Source organism: Gekko japonicus, unplaced genomic scaffold, assembly GCF_001447785.1.
Source record: "Gekko japonicus isolate JY-2015 unplaced genomic scaffold, Gekko_japonicus_V1.1 scaffold38, whole genome shotgun sequence".
NCBI lineage: Eukaryota > Metazoa > Chordata > Lepidosauria > Squamata > Gekkonidae > Gekko > Gekko japonicus.
The window spans coordinates 1,128,548-1,148,377 of record NW_015170276.1 but is presented as its reverse complement, the minus strand read 5'-3'; the positions used below and the strand labels follow the sequence as shown (position 1 = coordinate 1,148,377).

General features: G+C 44.8%; 1 protein-coding gene across 4 annotated transcripts in view; it reads right to left on the bottom strand.

The window, feature by feature from the left end:
• The window catches only part of PAX3 (paired box 3), a 170,255-nt gene extending 151,015 nt beyond the window's left edge, over positions 1-19,240 (bottom strand). For 3 of the 4 annotated variants that reach the window (XM_015417631.1, XM_015417628.1, XM_015417630.1), the window contains exons 1-4: positions 19,156-19,240; positions 16,545-16,780; positions 14,071-14,200; positions 11,881-12,015 (exon numbers count right to left, since the gene is read on the bottom strand). In XM_015417631.1, the coding sequence (XP_015273117.1) occupies positions 11,881-12,015; positions 14,071-14,200; positions 16,545-16,780; positions 19,156-19,240 (586 nt within the window). The remainder of the gene's footprint in view (positions 1-11,880; positions 12,016-14,070; positions 14,201-16,544; positions 16,781-19,155) is intronic. The other variant, XM_015417629.1, reaches the window with a different exon arrangement.
• Between the last annotated feature and the right edge of the window lie 590 nt (positions 19,241-19,830).

Here is a 19,830-nt window from a genome sequence, read left to right as displayed (position 1 = left end):
GGGCATCATTATATGCAACTAAATATGCACCCCACATGACTCTGTTGAACTGAAACAGGCCAGCACTGACATTTCCATTTCATAATATTTCAATTTTATTTCCTCTAGTAAAATGAATTTCAACTGAATTAGATTAACAGCATGTGATAGGAGTACCACAGGACGGGGGCGGGGGAGACACTCATAAAGAGCCTTGTAGGAAAGAACCTTGCTGTATATCCCTGAATCTAGCAAAGAATTTTGAATTCTTGCAAATTCTGCATGTCTGTTTAGCTCTTGCATTTGTTCTGTGCAATAGAAGGTGACATTTTTACAACAAGAAGCCTACGTTGACAAGATTGGTCTGATTTATTGCTTTGTGTTTCACTCAATTTCTTCTTAAATTAACCAGAGAGCACTTTGTAGTTCTGCTTCATTTCCCCATTGCTGCTTTATAAACTAGCCCTGGGGGATGCCTGATGATCTATCAAGCTCAACTCTGCTTGATCTCTGCTCCCCAAAGCATATTGCAGCATTAAGCAATAAAATAAATCTAATCGAAGGTGAACTGGACTCTTGCCCAGGATTCATGTGCTAGATATTTTTGGTTCAGAAAAGATATAAATGTTTCAAATCACCTCAAATATATAAATATTTCTAATCACCCCAGAAATTTCTTTGAAATTCTCATTTTTTTTTTTAAATATGGATTTACTACACATTTCTCATCAGACTTTACAATGATGTCACTTAATCCTGTGTACTGCTGATTTTGGCGGATTAGAGCATGGGATAGAATAGAATAACCAGGGTATGACTGGAACATTCTACGTGTTGGTGTTTTCCACACAGGGAGAGGCTTCCATACTTTCCCTGTTGCTGCCATTTGGCAAGTTTCCCTGTCCCAGGCCCTTGGCAGTGGCAATTTCCCCACCTCTACCCCATGGCAATGGGGCTATTCCAGTTGTCTTTTTTTTTTGTCAGCTGAACATTGTTATGATATTAAAACAATCTGTGTCTCAGGTTCCCTGAATTTCCAGGTTTGTTTGTTTGGGGGTTGCTGTTTTTTTGTATTTTTCATATGTGCTCCAGGTATGCCCCTGGAGGTCATGGAGACCTCTGGTGACTGACCCCTACTGGCTGAATAAAACCTGCCCCTACCTCCCCACTGCTGGTACTCCAAGGAGGTCTCCCATCCAAGTACTTGCCAGAGTCGACCCTGCTTAACTTCTGAAATCTGATGAGATCGAGCTTGCCTGGGCTATCCAGGTCAGGGTGGTTTGTTTATTTTTAAAGAAACTCTCTAGCTCCTTTTATTGAAGAGCTATGCCTTTCCCCTTTCCAGCCGAGTGTACTTTTTAATTCTCTCTCTAGTGAAGCATTGTGGTAAGCCGGTAATACTGAACCACCACCAGCCCCTGTATTCAGAAGCAGTGTCATACTAAATGACTGCAAAGCATCGAACTGGACAGAGTGAAATGCTTAGGGCATGATAGGGAATGTAATGGGGACTATGAAGGCCTTTCAGCCACCCTATATTACCACAGCTCTACACAAATAATATCCAGTAGTAAATTTTTAGAAAGATCGCAGCAGGATGAACTTGCCACTCTTGCCAAGTATAGTTGTCTTCATAGTGAGAAGTCTGTAGACTATTATAGCTATACATAGTCTAGGAGGTAGAGCCTCTGGTAATATTGCTTTGCTATACTGTTCTGAATTAAAATAGTACAGTCAGGATATCAGATAAGACCAGTTCAACAATTCAGATGAAATATTATAACATGGGAGATTTACCTTCTAATAGCCAGGCTAGCCTGATCTCATCATGAATAGGGTTGCTATGCAGAGGCAGGCAATTGGCAAACCACCTCTGAATGTCTCTTGCCTTGAAAACCTTATGGGGTTGCTATAGGTCGGATGCAATGCAACACTTTTGACCACAACAACCTTTTCAAAATCAGTTATAGATTCATGTGTGGGAGGAGTAAAGCTTTTCACATGGAACTGCTATAGAAAGCCTTTTTGATGCTGCTGATGTGCTTATGAGTTGATAACTAACACCTTGACTAACTGTATGAGTTGACCCATTTGGTGGCCCCAGTAAGAGGGGAGGGATCAGTCCCCATCTAGTAGTGCTTTTGGAACTGCTGATAAAACTTAACAAACCAATAAAAACGGATTAATGACATTCAGGAATCTGGATTCAGGTGGGTAGCCATGTTGGTCTGAAACAACGGAACAAAGTTTGAGTCCAGTGGCACCTTTAAGACCAACAAAGTTTTATTCTGGGTATAAGCTTTCATGTGCACACATACTTCATCAGATAGAGGCTGATGCACATCAGATAGAGGCATGCACATGAAACCTTATACCCAGAATTAAACTTTGTTGATCTTAAAGGTGCCACTGGACTCAAATTTTAGTCTTGAATCTGATTTGTCTACTCAAAGTTTTGCATCAAATTGTTCATAATTTTTATACATTCTCAAACCCATATTCAGCAACTAAAATCTAAAACTAAACTAAAATACGATCATCCATCTATTCCCAACGGCCCCTTAGATCATGTGCATCCACTTCAAAGTCAGCATATCAAGTCAGTAATTGTAACATTGCTTCTAAATATTTGAGCTAGAGGCCGGTAGTCGCGTGTCCCATTTACAGTCAGCATCTGTCCTCTAATTCCATTAGAGTTCAGAGCAAAAATGTTTCTCAAAACTCACAAACAGGAAAAGCATCATCCCAGCTAGAGAGGCGGCATCAGCTCTTTAGTTACTGAGTGGGGCTTTTGTGTTCACATCTTTCTTTTCTCTGAACTGTTCTCCTCCTCCATTCTACACACACACACACCTTCAAAACAGGGGTGGATGAAGAACTTGCACAAATGTGAGCCTGAGGCAAAGAAGAAATAAAGAGAGGGGAGGGAGGGCTTGGTCCAAGATGAAAGTAAGAGAGAAAGAAAGGAGGCAATTTAGTCTGCTGCTGCCTGAATTGCTCTCTCACTGAAGCCCAGGGTAGAGGGCTGGGATGAGTCGGGCTCTTTGGAATAGCGCACATGACTGGGGAACAATTCATTGTGACCATGCCTGTAGGCCAATTCCACTGGGCCAGAGAACAGAGAGTACCATTCAAGCACTAAATAGGAGAAGTCACCCAGCAAAACAGCAAGAGCAAGAGCAGCATCCCAAGCATAAGCTCCAGAAGGCCTATGTAAGTCTGGTATCTTTTTTCATTCCCAGTCAAAATCATCGTCTTACAAACTTGGCAGCAGAGAGAAAGGGGACTAACCAGCAAACACAACAAAGCAGGGATATACAAGTGGCCTTCATGTTTCCAAAACAGATGATGCGTTCCACCATTACGTATCACTTTTTATTTATCCATTAAGGCTTTTCTCCAACTTTTATTTTTGGATACCCTTCATGATGCTGCAACAGATGAGTCAGTCTACACACTGCATGCACACACAGATGTATCATGTTCAGTAGACTCTGTGTGTATGTATTAAGTGCCATTAAGTTTCTTCCCACTTAGGTCAACCCTATGAATTAATGACTTCCAAAGCATCCTATCATTAATAGCCTTGTTTGCTCAGGTCTTGCAAACTGAGGGCTGTGGCTTCCTTGACTGAGTCAACCCATCTCATGTGAGATCCTCTTCTTTTCTTGCTGCCTTCAACTTTTCCTAGCACTATTGTCATTTCCAGAGACTCCTGTCTTCTCATGATGTGACCAAAGTTCAAGAGCCTCAGTTGATTCATTTTAGCTTCAAGGGAGAGTTCAGGGTTGATTTAATATAGAACCCACTTATTTGTTTGTAGACTAGCTCTGGACAGATCTCAGCAATCATTTGGTGGCAATGAAATGACTCCCTATTGCTAAGGATGCTATTTTGTGTTTCCCCTTCTCTGAACAGTGGGAAATTATGGGTGCCCTCTTAAATACAATTACAGGTCTTAAATACAATTACAGGATATAAGGGTAGAGAAACAAAAACACAGACAATATAACATTCAAGGAACTACTGTCACCACCACCATGTTCAGTCCCAATGAGAGTTCCCCAGACAAATCCAAGCATTGCTTTCTCTTTTCTGAAACAGAATGAGTCAGAAGAACTGGTTTCCAGCCCTAACATAGGTGTCCTTCACAAATTACTACAGTGACATCAGAGCTTTTATCTGGGGACTCATTCCATTTAATGGCCCAGTGACAAATAGATAGGACAATCACATAGGTCCTCCCACACAGTTGTAATCCAATCAAAGTCCATGACTCGATGGTGCTGAACATTTAAATGTCATGGCAGCAGTATGGGGTGTAAAGGTAAAGGTTCCCTTGCTCGAAAGCCAGTCGAATCCGACTCTAGGGTTGCGGTGCTCATCTCCGTTTCAAAGCCAAAGAGCCAGTGCTGTCCGAAGATGTTTCCGTGGTCATGTGGCCGGCATGACTAAACACCAAGGCGCACGGAACGCTGTTACCTTCCCACTGAAGTGGTACCTATTTATCTACTTGCAATTTCTTGCTTTCGAACTGCTAGGTTGGCAGGAGCTGGAACAAGAGATGGGAGCTCACTCCATCATGCGGCACACTCGGGTCTCGAACTGCTGAACTACCAACCTTCCACAGCCCGCAGTTCAGCGTCTTAACCACTTGAGCCACCGCAGCTTATAAGTAGGTTATAAGTAGGTTCCATATTCCATATATTGCTGCAATAACGTATGGCTTATATTGAAAATACTTAGAACTGCCAAGCACCTCATTTGGGGCTTTCAACAGTCTGCTCCTTTTCCTGGACTCCCAGAACAAGCAGGAGCCAGCCCAAAGATCCACTTTCATCACTGATTCCATAACGTAATCCCCCCTCCTTTCCTCTATAGAACTCAGGAAAACATGGTTCCCCCTTTATTTTATACTCACAACAACCCTGTGAAGGAGGTTTTGATTGAGACAGCCCAAGGTCACCCAGCAAGCTTCATAACAAGGAGGGATTTGAACCCAGATCCTAGTCTGACACTTTAAACGCTGAATGCTACATCACCCTGACTCTACACACACTGCTTCTTGGTATATGTGTACCATATAATAATCCTATGTGACAACAGCAGCCTTAAATCAAGGTCTTAGTTGAACATCAATCTAAAATGTCATGGTGGAAAGGAGAAATACAAACTGACCAGTTTCAATAATTAATAAAGATGCCTTGGCATAACATTCACAATCAACAGCATTAGTTTGAACAAACTAAAGCCTACATTCAGCTGCTGCCTCATAAAATAATGTGACTGCCCTAGGTAAGAATGAATATATTTATGGAATATACACTCCAAAAAAGCAATACTGCTAAGAATATCAGACAACACTCTTTTGGAGACAAAAAAGAAAAGCATTCTGAAAAGTAATGAGTAGATTTTCAGCAACAGGGTCCCCAAAACACTTCTTCTAAGTACATAGATGAGATGGCATGAAGCCTCGAAGTACTAAACTTCTCGATGATTCATAGGAAACAGTCTTTTTAAAAATGTGACTCAAGATTAGGAAAAATTTAAAAATTAGTACACCATAGAGCAACTTTGAAAGGCTGAATAGCTGCCAATCCGTGTTGGGTTGCCAGATCACAAATCCTATTTTTAAGTTGAGCTATGGCAAATAAAAATATTGGTTGTAATCAAACTTGTGGAATATAGTTTTACTTAAATATGTTCAAGATTACTTATAAACCATCTTGAATCCATGTACTCTGGATTAATTGGTATACATGCAACTTCTATATAGATAACACCAGTCCCTACCAATTAATACATTGTGGTTATGTGTATGCTTTCACTTAAACACATATATTTGTCCTGTGATTCATTTTTATTGATGTGCAGGTGAATGAGTCTTTCTTTGAAATCACGCAGTACTGAAATGTGAGGTAGATAAGATAGCCTGAGGTGCGGGAAACATGGAATTTACAAGGAAAACTCTGTTCCTTGTAAGTTGGATTTTTTTTTCCCGAATGGCATTATGTTTCAGTCTTACTTTCTTATCATTTTTTCATGGAAGTAAATAATTGGGTCACTGTAAAAATGTGGAAAAAGAGACTGAATGGAAATGATGTAACTTTGTTCTGACATATCTTTACTAAGAAAATAAGCAGGAAGGCTTGATAATCATAAAATCTAGGACCCTTTTTGACTGGGTTATTCAAATTCTTACATTCTGAAATACTTCATCATTTGGGCATTATGCCCTTACTCCATGGTGGATTTCATTTTTTTTTCTATATTAGAGGCCTGCAACATAGTTAGGTTTCTCATCAGTGATTTGCTACTGTAGACAAATCAGGGACTTGAAAATGCATTTCGCACATATGAAGTAAACAAAGTATTTTGGCAACTAAAAATATACTGGTCCTTCAGAAAGAAGGCAAAAATCTCTATTTAGTCTTCCCTCGGCACTCAGAATTTTTTATATCACTATCAAATCTTTAATTGGTTACTTTAATGAATATTTTCTTAAATAGATACTGAAGAGATAGGCAACTAATAAGTACATTGTACAAGCAAAACATTTCAACTATCATTTTACACTACCGGTTTGCCATTATAATTTTAGGAGAAAGCATGGAATCTTCCATCCCTGTTTTTAATTTAACATCCCATAGATGGGTACATCTCAAACACCAAATATTAACATGAAAAATTGATCCATACATTGTATTCAGAAGATTCCCTGACTCAAAACTGATCTTTTTCCAAAAAAATGCTATTTACAAATTTACAAATGTTTGGAATTACAGGAAGTCAGGTCTTACTGAAAATTTGATGACTGGCATTCTTCAAGAGGTCATTATAACCGCCCCCCCCCCCAAAAAAAAAAACCCTGTGCCATTTATATTACTAACATGGGATAAATGAGAAGTTACAATAGTCCCTACCATCGGATATAATCTTCATTTAAAGACATCTGAAAGAAAGCTGAAACTGAAAGTCAATGCACATTTTCTTGAGAATAAATCCTACTGAACTCCAGTACTTACTTCTGAGTAAACATGCATACATTTGTGCGGCTGATGTCTTAAAGACTGGATGATCACATGACCGTCTCAGTATCAAACCACTGATAATGCTTCTTTTGAAAATTCAGAATTAGAAGTAGCTATTATTCTTAAAGATGGCAAAAATAAATTCCCTTCTACTGATGCACTTCCATAGAAAATTAGGCCATTATTGATCTTTCATTTATCTCATTGACACTTGTAGCTTTTATCAGTACTAGAGTTAACACAATATGTTAAGCAGAAAGCAACAAAATCATACTCTGGAGAACATGAGTTTAAGATTTTGTTCTGGATTAATGGGAACTCATATTATCTGATGTTCACAAAGAAATAGCAAGCTTTGTCTCAATTAACCCCACTGTAGGTGTAATTAAAGTCTCTGAACATATAGTTTGAACTCATAACAAAAAATATTTGTAGCTTGGAGGCAAATATGGAAAGAAAGAAAGAAAGAAACTTCAATATCCTTTATGTTTGTCATCTAACACCAAAAGATTACAAACCAAAAATTCAGTTCCATTCAAATCAATAGAATTTATTTTCAGATACACATGTTCAGAGTTCAGGTGCCAAGGGAGTAAACCAGCATAGCCCCAACAACTTTTGTTTAACTAGTCTGAATTAAACTGTAAAATTAGTTACCTTTTTTGAAAATGTGTTGGTTATGAACTATTCTTCTTTAGCCCATCCATTTCCTACAACATAACATTTTACTACTGTAAAAATTTATTGTCTGCAAAGGACATTTGCCTGAGAGTAAGCCCCATTGAATAACACGGGCTTAGTTCTGGGTAGACCTACTTAGGCTTCCTCCCATGGAGTGGAAATCTACATTTGATACAACGTCCTTAAAATATCTATGAACCTGCTAGTGTTTTTCCTTCCTCTAAATGTGTGCAATTTTAAACAAATACATTTAAACATCATGAAGATATAGCTATCCTTAACTCCATAGTAGGGCATTTTCTTTCTCCTTTGTTTTGACAATGCAGAGAGATACTATAGTTTTTAAAGAATGGTTTCAGTTATCTATCCTGAATGGCTGTCGGTTATCTCTAGCTGTCTAGAAAGGCTAGAAACATTTTGTAGGTGAAAATAGCTACTTTTTCCACGGTGGAGAGTCCATAAAACTCCACAGAGCATTTGCTATTGGGGATCATTGAATAATTCATCCCTCATTGCAAGACCATAATGTCTTTTCTGGGCCTTTTGTGGGGCCTGTTTTCTCTTCTTTTCTCCCTGAATTATAAAAAGGTTGCCTTCTTTTGTCCACATCAAGCTGCTGCTAGCTGAACCTTTGTCTGGGCAAAGCTAAAGTGTGAGTTTCAATGGACTCTCCCCTCTTTGTTTTCCAAGTTCATCTCCAAGTGTAGATTGTGTATAGAAGGCCTTCTTTGTAAAAGCTGGAAAAGTTGTACAAATGTTTGACCAGCTCATTTGGTACTTTTGTCTCCTGCTCTCCAGAGTCTATGGTAGATGTGCAGGGCCAGCTTTGGAGGAGGAGTGCAAGAGGAACCTCAAAAAAACAAAGTCAGCCAGTACTGGCAACAGCCTGTCTGCTTACCCAAGCAACAAGGTCTTGAAAAACTAGTTATAACCACTAACAACAGGCAGAAACCTATAGAGAACTGGATTAGGTTTCCTTCCTCCATTTAGGTGGCAAATGCAACTTGAACTGCTAATCAAGCCCCGCTGGAAATCAATACAAATCTGCCTGACTCTCTGGAATGCATGAGAGGTAAGTCCCACTGACTTCAATGAGTCTTCAAGCAGCATAGCATACTGTCCTAGTTTCCACACATCACGCAAGTATCATGCATACTTAATAGTGATCAAGTCTCAGTGAAGCGGGACTTAGTTCTAGGCACATCTGCACAGGATTCCACTGGGTATTCAGAATCACAGATCTAGGCCATTAACCCTATTCCTTAAGTTACTTTTAAAATTTCTTGTCTAATTTGGTTTCTTCTTGTTAGAAACAAAAGAATGTTTGTTTTTTGCTTCTGCTGTTAGCTCTTGTGAGAACAAAAGGAAGAGTGGAGAAAACCAGTGATCACAATGGACTTTCAAACTAGAACAAACTTTTGAACTCGAACCAAATTAGCAGGAATATATGATCTCTTTCTTCACCTTGGCTACAGGGGCACCTTAACTGTAACTAAACACATTTACTTAGGAGCTCCACTACAATCAATGGGGACACACATCTAGTCAAAAAAACCCTTCTTCACCGGAGCAGTAGCCTACTTCACCTATTAGAGGGGGAAATCTTCCATTTGACTTGAAGCCCTTGGGGGAAAGGGGCAGGATCGCGACCTTCTCTCAAGGACCTTCTCACACCCGCCCGCCCTTCTCTTCCCCCCCTCTGCCTCTTTTTCTTTAATGACTTCAGCTTGACTAACCCAAAATACTGCTCGATTTAAGGACACAGAGGGGATGGGACTGAACAGCTCTGGCCACACGATTGAGCAAGCCGCTTTTCACGACGACTTCAGACAACAGCCTCCCTTTTGGGCCCCCACGGCGAGCCTCTTTCCACAGATCGCGAACTCTCCACAGATGAGGCCAACTGAATACTTTGGAGGGGAGAAATGGGGGAGGGGTGTCCTTATCTCCTCCTTTTTTCATCCGCCGACTACCACACCGATTGTGAAACTGCAGATCTGAAGCCCACTTTATCAAGTAGCTAAAGAGTAGAGCTCAGAGTAGACCAGCACCGATTCTCAAATCCGCCCCGCCGATTCTCAAGACCCTCCCAACACTTTTTTTTTATTGCCCCTTCTTCAGTCTGGGTTTGGGCTTGAAAGAAATACCCTGAATCGAATCGGGCATTTCTGGCAGCCAGATCTGCCGTCGATTGCGCGAAAAGACATTTCGAGGCGACCTGCTGCTCAGACTGGCCACGGCAGTCGATCCGTGTACTGGGGGTCCTCGCATCGCAATCTAAGCCTCTGCATGTTTTCCCGGAAGTCAGCCCCCACGACGTTCCATCCTTTGACTATTTATTGCCATACAGAACTACGGGAAAGAGCCCATACTTCAGTCAAGATCCTAAGGGCCTCTACCTCGAGATTAAACAAGTCCGATCTCGTCAGATCTCAGAAGCTAAGCAGGTAATTGGAAGGCGACCTCCAAGGAATGCCAGGGCTCCGGACGCAGGGGCAAGCTATCAAGCCACCTCTCTGAAAAACGTCCAAGCCCCAGTTGGGGTCACCAGAAGTCGCTATGACTTCCAGGCATGCAAGCACACACTTTTGTGGTTGTTCAGTCGCACAGTCGAGTCCGAGTCTTCGCGACCCCATGGACCACATCAAGCCAGGCCCTCCTGTCTTCCGCCGTCCTCCGAAGTTGCAAGCAAGCGCGCGCATGCACACAAATACCCACCCCCCAAAAAAGGAAATAAAACGCCTGGAATCCTTTGTGATTGCTTATTCCCACGTAAACTTCGATAGACCAGGAGTAGATTTTTAAAGGAAACCTACACTTTGTCTTTTCGTTTACACAGTACCGAAAAAAGTTCCATGAGTTTCAAAATATTGATGCCGGTGCTCACCAGTGGCATATATTTAGGGCTGCGATCCTGTGCTCGCCTCATAGGACTCAGTGGAACTTACTTCCAGGTAAATGTGGGAAAGACTGTGCTCCGTATCTCACTGATCTCAAAAGGTATCACTTCCAAGTAATTCTGTTGAAGATCAGGAAGGGATCCATGGAAATTTAATTCTTCTAAGCTAAAGTCTTACCCCAGGAGTGTGAGTTGAGCCCAGTGACACTTGTGGCCCGGCCTGTCTACTCAGTCCTACATTATGCAATGAGGCTTATTGTTTTTACTAAGGGTTTTAGAATTGCATCCTGAAATCCTGATCACACTGGGGGGCGGGACCTTCTTGCAAACAGCAGCCACGACCCAGTTTCCCTGGAACTTAAAAGCGCTCTGGACTGTAGACAGTGTCTCCAGGGTTGAAATGGCAACCCGACTTTTGAAAAAGGGAAGGCTGCAGTTTAAGCCGGTCTGCCGACGGGTCGGACTGCCCTCTTTCTTCCTGACCTCGCTCCTGTGCCTTGAATCGTTGCCCGACATACAGAAATGAAGCAAGTCAAGCTGGTACCCTTACTTCCTAGCCCCCCCCCCCAAGCAGCTCTCCACCCGGCTCCAGTTCTGTGTGTCCTGCAGCTGTTGTAAGCAAGCGAGGCAAGGCAGTCAGCACTCCCTAAGAACACTTTCCCGGGAGAAGCCCCATTGAATAAAGTGAGACTTGGTTCCCAATAGACCTGTCTGGGATCCTACTGTATAAATTAATTTGCTCCAGAGTCATCCTTCCTGAGCTAAGACAAAACTGTGTGAGCCAGAGGCCAAAAAGTGCGAGCTAGCTCCCACTAACTCATCTTAGAGGAAACACTGGTACACACCGTCGCCAAATTAAACGAATAGGAACCATCTCGGCCACTTCTCTTCGTCAACAGGGAACCTTCCTCCAGCTCTGAAACCCTTTCCTTTTCGATTTAACTCCCATATCCGCAGACACCTGAACTCAGAACGGCTCCTAAGTTTCACGACCCCAGCTGGGCCTTCTCCAGCGCTTAGCCAATCTCCCTTCTCGCCCCCCCCCCCCCCGAACTCCCTGCCCCCCCCCCCCCCCCACAGAACGAAGGCCGAGATCCACACGCGTGTAACACAAGAAGCAGATTTTCCGACGGGAATTTTAAAAACTGAGCAGCCAGGTCTCCCCCCAAGGCAAATAGGTCTTCCATAATGCACACCATTAAAGTCAGCATAGTTTCTCCGCACCAGCCGTCCCCAAAAGCCGGTCTCTGGCCTGTTTATCATGGGAGTCCATTTCCCTCCGGGCCTTACCTCTCTCGCTGAGGATGCCGTCGATGCTGTGCTTGGCTTTCTTCTCGCTCTCTTCCACTTCCTTCCTCTCCAGCTCGGCTTCTTCTTCTTCTCCTTTCCCAAATTTGCTTCTCAAAATACGACTGATGGAACTCACTTTGGAAAGAGAAGGAAGGCAAGACAGCCGTTAAGCAGAAGGTAAAAGAAACTTGAACCGTCATTTGTTTGAGACGAGGGAACTCTCGTGAGACTCCTAACCCCAAGCCTGGGTTTTCTCCTGGAAAACTGGGGTCTGATTCCTTGTGCATCCAACTGATCTGGGTAAAGTGACTGGTGGGCGTTTAAAAAAACAGAAAAGAAAAGAAAACCACCTCGTGGCCTGTAGTCTATGAAGTGAAAAGTAATCTACTGGTGGTCAGAAAAGCAGAATCTCTAAGCTGGTGAGGCCAAAGTTCTCGTTTCAAACAAAATCGGTGTAGTAAGTTCCATTGAGTCCCTATGTTCAGATCACTGAGCCTTACCTACAGTTCAGAGTAGGCGAAGGGACGGGGATGTAAGGAGCACCCCAACCGGATTTCATTCCCATAGCTTTGAGTAGGACTTACTGTAGGTGCTTGTATAAGTTCGGAGCCTGCATCAACTGATATCGGAAACTTAGACCTACCAAGACCGATGAAGGGTCGAGTAGTTAAAATCTTCCCTATGCTATGCTCAGGGAACTTGCCTGGAATGGGATACTTCGGTGTTGGATGTTGCGGTCTAACCCGCGCACCGTTGTGCAGATACATTCCGTTGAAATCAACTAAGGATTCCTTCCAAGCACCGCCGTTCCCTAAAACCAGCGCTCTGTATAATTTCCCCACCTGCTATTTGCTACCCCTCCTTTATCTGAGGAGGCTGCTGTCCGCATCAAAAGTAAAGGCAGTCAAAAAGTAAATTTCCTGGGCAGGACAGACTGCGAATACTCTCCCTACAAGCCATGGACCATTTTAAAAAAAACAACAACCAAGAATGCGCCGGCTGGGAGACAAATTGCGTGCATGCAAAAGCTCTTTCCATTTCGAACGTACGGGGGTCCTTATTTCTCATAAATTGTGCCAATTTGTGTTAAGGACTTATATTTTCCAGATCCCCGCCTGCTAAGCAACCCCGTCTCCGGAAAGCCTTCTCAGGAGCAAAAGAGAGAGAGAGAGGACAAAGAAAGCGATGCCGTCGGATTTTAATTAAAAACAAACCTTCCCAACAACTCCCCGCCCCGCATGCTATATGCATCTACTTAAATGGTGATTAATCGGATCATCCGGATTTATGAACTCGGGGAAATGGCAAGCGGCGATGGTCGCTTGTCTTCTCGCGGCTTTTACCCTGTCGCGCCAGCGGAAGACACTCGCGCGGAGGCGCGCTTTCCCCCGACGACGCCAGGCGATCCCTGTCCCGCTCGCCTTTCATCTCGTGCCTATAAGATAAAGCGGCTCTCTGACACGCCGAAGCCCCGACTCCGAGCCGCCCAGCGTCGAGCCGGGACCTTAAAAGCCTCGGAGAGTCCGGGCAGCAGCGCCGTTTGATGTCTCCGGAGGGGGCTGCAGCAGACGAAACGCAGAAGGATCCGCAGACCGGCGGAGTCCTCCCCGGGCGAGGGGCGTCTGCTCTGCTCGAAAAGAAAAGTGCTCCGGAGATCTCAAAGACCTTCCGGATGGCAGCACTCGCCTTCGGCAGGGTTTTTTTTAGTACGGTGAGTTGGAAGCAAGTCCCAATACACTCGGCGGGGCTCACTGGCGGGAGTAAACCCGCTTAGGATCGGAACATGGTCCGGGAGGCCGTATCGAAATCGAGGCGTCTGACCCGCAGGTTCGAGTTCTGCAGGATTTCAAAAGAACCCGCAGCACACGTGACCAGTGTTCCCTCTAAGCTGAGTTAGTGTGAGCTAGCTCACAGTTTTTTAGCCTCCCGCTCACAGATTTTTGTCTCAGCTCAGGAAGGACGGTTCCAGAGGAAACTAATTTATGCAATAGCCAAATGGCTCATTCACAACTTTTTTGCTCACAGGACTCCATAGCTTAGAGGGAACATTGCACGTGACCCGTCGGGTTTCGAAGCCACTCGCCTCCCTCGAGATTGGAGGCAGGCGCTGGGCCGATGTAAATAAAGGTCTCTGCCACAGCAGACAGCTGCAGCCCTGGTCTCCGGGGAGGGGGGGGGGTCTGGGTTTACCTGAGGGCACGGTGTTCCGATCGCACACGCCGTCCTTCAGCAGCTTGTCCCGGATCTCCCAGCTGAACATGCCCGCGTTCTCTCGCTTGTACTCCTCGATCTTCTTCTCGACATCCGGCGTCGTTACCTGCTTTAATACAAACGAGCCAAAAAGGAAGAAAAAGTTTCCCCATGTTGCCAAGAGAGAAGGAAAGGATGCCAGGGAAAAAAGAGAATATATAATTGAGGACTGGTCAGATCTGCAGTTGTATGAGCAGCGGAGTCACTCCGGACAGATGTCGTTGAAAGTGGAGATTAAAAAATCCAGCACCGCTTCCTGACCATACGTCATCTCATCAGATTTCCAAGTAGACCCCGGGGTGTCAATTTGACGGCAAATAGTCCAGGCCAGGAACCTTTAAAGTAGCCCCTCGCCCTATAAAAATGAAGGATCGGGACCCGCAATAGCAAAGGGAACTCGGTCACAGAAAATAGGCTCAGAGAAAAAGGAAACGGCCAGCCCTGTCCCAAAGCCCTAACTGGGCAATAAATTCCACTATACTCAACAGGACTTTCTCCCAAGCAATGTTAGAGGTTTTTGTTTGGGGTTTTTTTTGGGGGGGATCAATGGTTAAAAACCCCACCAACCCATCTCTTTAATGAGACAACAAAACACAAAACGTCATTTAAAAAAAATTAAAAGTTCATTGAAACTTGAGTCAAGCAACAACCAGCTTCGGAAGCAGCCGAAAAACAGCAACAGCATTAACAGCTAATATTCCACGGAGATCACGATTGGTTATTTTGCTCACCTAGACTCCAGGGCATTAAATTAACGCTACACATAAACCCTTTTAAAAATTAATATCGTCCCTTTTTATTTGAAGCATCTATAGATAATATACAGAAGACACATGCGCACACACGTGATTTCCCATGTTTTATATTAGCGTTCTGGATGTGAGTCTGTTTAGTTCAAAAGAAATGGGCTGGCGGAAAGAGAGACGGAGGAAGAGAAGAGAATGGAAATTCAGAATATTCCAAGATGAAAATAAACTTTTGGAGGAAAACCACATTATAGTGGAGTCAATATCTGTTTGCATTAAAAAAAAAAACTGTATGTAAACCGTTTGGGCAATTCTGGGTTCGAGTGGCAGGAGGAAAATTGCTAGTGTGGATATGTAGCCACTTAGCACATTTACTTGGAAGTAGAACCTTCGTCGAAACTTTCCAGAAATATATCAGCTGTTGAATTGAAAATCGAGCACTGTAAGGCAGGGTGGATAGACAGACAGACCTTCAGCGACTCCGCTCAGAATCTTAATGAGGTCAATTCAGTGGGGCCTTCTTTTTAGGGCTGCAGCCACCGGAGCTCTCATTTTAATCCAGTACAAGCAATGCAATATTATTGCACCTTGGCACAATTGTTCCGAGAATACTGTTTGGAAATGCGACCCAGTCATTTCAGAATGCCTAAATAAAACGGCAGTCCAGGAGCACCTTGACAAACTGACAGGCTTTGGTGAGTTAGAGCTCACTTCATCGGATGCACTGAAGGCCCGGGACACAATCTCGGCTTTCAATAGGGTCCTTCTGACGTGGTTCTGGGCCCCGGGCAAGCCCCCAGCAATCCCAACGCTAGTCACGCCACTGTGTCTGGAGTTTAATTTCCCTAACTCTCACCCTCCCAATCCTTACATTGTGGAAAGTATGTAAAAGTCGCCCTGCACACAAGAAGGGGGTTGGGAACTGATGGAAGGGGGGCGCTACACCCTCCGGGATGAGATGGGTGCATCAGGGGAGCAAGCGGAAAGGGGGTGGGTGCACAGATCCCGCCTGGCTCTGAGAAGGAGGCGAAGTCGCCTCTAGAAAGTAATGTTTTCTCCTGCACTCGTTGTCCTTCCTGTTTGCGGACCTAAATTGCGAACACCCCGATCCAAAGAGACGTATCTTTGTGCCGGGACGCAACCGCGGTCCTCTCCCCTTACCCGCGCCCCGGTGGCAATTACATGAGTGAGCGAAACCTGGAAACAGCCCACGAAGGAAAGAAGGTAAGAAGGAAAGAAGGAAAGAAGGAAAGAAGGTAAGAAGGAAAGAAGGAAAGAAGGAAAGAAGGTAAGAAGGAAAGAAGGAAAGAAGGAAAGAAGGTAAGAAGGAAAGAAGGAAAGAAGGAAAGAAGGCTCATATAATGCATTATAAAAAGGGCGCGGGGCGGAATGGTCCTTCGGCGAGGAAATTGCGCCTGTTGCTGGGCGCGCCCTCATACGAGGCCTCTTGTTCAGCAAAAGCACACAGGTGGTGGGACCAGGCCGTTCTGTACGCTGGGTGATTAATACGGAAACCTATCAACTCCCCTTCCTGGTCACCACCACAGGCCCAGATTAGAATCTCCGAAGCGTGCCCAAACGTGCGCGGGGAGTTCCCCTGCATTTCGAGGCCTTCCCGTTCACTCGGGGGTTTATCTCTGCTTTGGCGAGGCAACGCCTGTTCCTCACCTTGGGTTTGCTGCCCCCGATGGCCCCGGGCCGGATGGAGCCCGTCTCTTGGTACCGGCAGAGGATCTTGGAGACGCAGCCGTGGGACACTCGCAACTGGCGAGAGATGACACATGGTCTGATGCCGTGGTGGGCCATCTCCACGATCTTGTGGCGGATGTGGTTGGGCAGAGGCCTGCCGTTGATAAAAACGCCTCCGAGCTGATTGACTCGGCCCTGGCCCAAGGGAGTCGACACTGGAAGACAAAAAAGAAGAAAACGCCGGTTCGGAGCGGGCCAGGCAGTTCGCCCAAAACTGTAGAGCTTGCCCAGAGAACCAGTTCACACAACACCCACAGAGGCACTCGTATTCAGACAGGCTCCAGATCTGGCCCGGACGGGGTTGGTGGGAGTGAATCCTTCCTGAACGCTTTTCCTTGGAACTTGCAGTGGGCTTCGGTTCAAGCCAGGAAGTCATTAACCCGAGTTAATATAACACTCTTCACCTCCTCAGTCCTACTCAACCCGAGAAGATAAGGAGTGATAGAAGTGTGGCTTTCTTATCTTTTCAATACATACATCTGAGCGAAGTAGGAATTGTAATCAGTTTTAGTGGAAGTAGTTACTAAACCAGTAAGTAGTGTTTATTCTGGATCAGTGGAGTGGACCTATGCGATCTTACTCATGCAGTGTGGAGAAACCCATTCCTGTCAATGGAAGTTTATTCCAACGACAAGTGGGTTTCTGTCTAATCAATTTCTCCATTTAGACAGAGTTTCAAACTTCTAAACATATGCCAACGTTGACATCTGGGACTGGTTTGCCCACTATAAATTGATTCATTTTATTAATTACTCCCTCTCCCCACAAAAGGAAAACATGCATTCTTGACTAGGGCTTCTAGTCAACAGGGATATAGTGTCCCTCCTGAAATGCCTGTGGGAGAGAGGCAAATTTAAAAAAGGAAAACGTTTGGAAAAGTGGGGTGGGGTGGGGGGGATAAATGGTGTTTCTGTAATTGGCTCTGCTTTCTTGCATTCCCCTGTATTCGGAAGAGAAGAGGGCTCGCTGGCATTTGTGAACTGAATTCCACTGAACAGTGCCTATCTATTATTTTACACAGATACTTTAAATCCAGACAGAACTTTACTATGGCTGCGATCACACGCGATAAATAATCCACTTTCAATCCACTTCAAATAATCCACAATCAGTGCACTTTCCAACTGGATTTTTACTGGCAAAAACCAGTTGGAAAGTGCTTTGAAAGTGAATTAAAAGTAGATTATTTAGTGTATGTGAGCACAGCCTATATGTAGTACACTCGGACGGGCTTTAATGTATAGCCTTGGCAGAGAAGGGAACACCGTACCATGAAGACTTTAAAAATTTCATATGGTTATATTATTGGGAACATCTGGGTTTAGATGGAAAACAGGGATCTGAATTTAGCAGCATATATTTTGGTTTGTTGATTCATTTTGCCCCCTCCCCCCCACCACCCACCACATTTCTGTCGATGTCTGCCAACCGTCCATCCTATTCTAAAGCCATTGCTACAGTCTTGTCCTCACGTCGGTTTGCCATGTTTTAAGTTTCCCCTGGCTTGGTGAGGGGCTGCCATGCGAGTTTCACCTGTTTTCTTTTCTGTCCCTTCTAGGTAGGGACAGGAATGTTCTTTGATCAAGCGTTTTTGTTTTAAGGGAGGGGGTGGGGAAACGGAACCACAGGGACGTCCTCGAAGGTCGTCGAGCATGGTGACTTCAGATTGCCAACGTCCGCACAAATCCTGCCTGTTGTTGTTACTAGCGTTGCCTGCCCGCTTTGGACAAATATGTATGGCAAAGGACCGAAAGCTTGGTAACAGGAGGGTTTGCGTGGCAAGGACAAGCGATTTCCAGGCAGCTATTCAATATGAATTTGAAGCTCTCATTGTTACTTCGGGGGTAAAAGTAACAGCAATGAAGTAGTCCTAGGACGGCCGGTTTTGTAGGGCTGACAGTAACTGTACCAACAGCTCCAGTCGGCAAAGAAAGCGAAATAACCACCGAAAGGAGGTCCTTCTTTTAAGCATCTGTCCTTAAACCAAGGGTCCTTGCCACGGCCTGGATTTCTTGGAGTCACAATGGAGGGCCCGTGGTCCAGAATTACAGTCCTTAGGACCTTTCTCTGCCAGCGTGTTCTGGCCCAAGGAGGTGCCCGAGGCTAACTCCGCTGCAGTGAAACTGATTTGGGAAAGTACGGAGCCCATTGACCAGAATGGATCGCCTGCGCTCATGCCGTCGGATTCCGGAAATTTTTATTTCCAAAAAGTTAACAAGACGAATGCCTGTATCCGTTGTGGGCGCGGCTATTGGGGTGAGGGGCCCTGAGGATTCTTTTCTGTGCTGTTCTCCCACCTCTAGTCCCAATCGGTTAATTTCAGTGGCATCTGCCTCCCAGTCAGATTACCATCCAAACCATTCTGTCTTCAGAAGTTCTTAGTCACTACAAGTTTCCCCCCTACAGATATGCATTTTCTAAAATTTCTTTCCCCAGCTCCACTGACACACGGTCAAAGCCCGCCCCCCCCCCAATCGGCCTCGCACAAATCCAGAATCCACTTTTCCGTTCTCTTGCTCGACGGTCTTACCTTCTAATGGGAACCCGCTGCGGGGATAATTCTGCCCGGGAGCTGGTCGCATCATCCTCGGGACAGCTCCAGCCAGAGTTGTCATTTTGGACGCAGCTTGACTTGCTTAACCTTATTATACCCAGAGATTTCTGCAAGGGGGGGGGATAAACTCCGCTAACTGATCCGCACAAAATAAGGAGGAAAGTTTTAACGACAGCCAAAATCGGTGTAGCAAAAATAAAATAAAAAGGAGGGGGGAACTCTAGGACGGGGGAGGGAAGATCGTTTTTCCTTTCTGTTTGTCAGTACGACTCGCTGTCTCAAAGCAGAGATGTGACACAGAGGGAGAGGCTGGCAGAGATGGGGAGGGGGGAGAAAAGGAAGAGAAGTTTTGCCCAGAGAAGAGGGACCTGCTGCAGCCGAAGCAGCTGGCTGGAGAGCCGCGAGCTCGCCAGCCCCTCTTGTGGGATGAGCTCCCTTTGATAGGCACGGGCCTTGAGTGGCAGGCAAGGATTTCTTCCCATTGTTGATACAGAGTGAAAGGAAACTCGGCTCCGGAGTATTTATTAGTTCTTTCACCCCGGGCTTCCTTGGGATCCCTGCGCCGCGATTGGCCAGCGGGAGACTGTCCCGTCTGGAGAAGACAGGCGCTGATTGGACGGAGGCGCCAACTTTCTCTTCTCATCATTACAA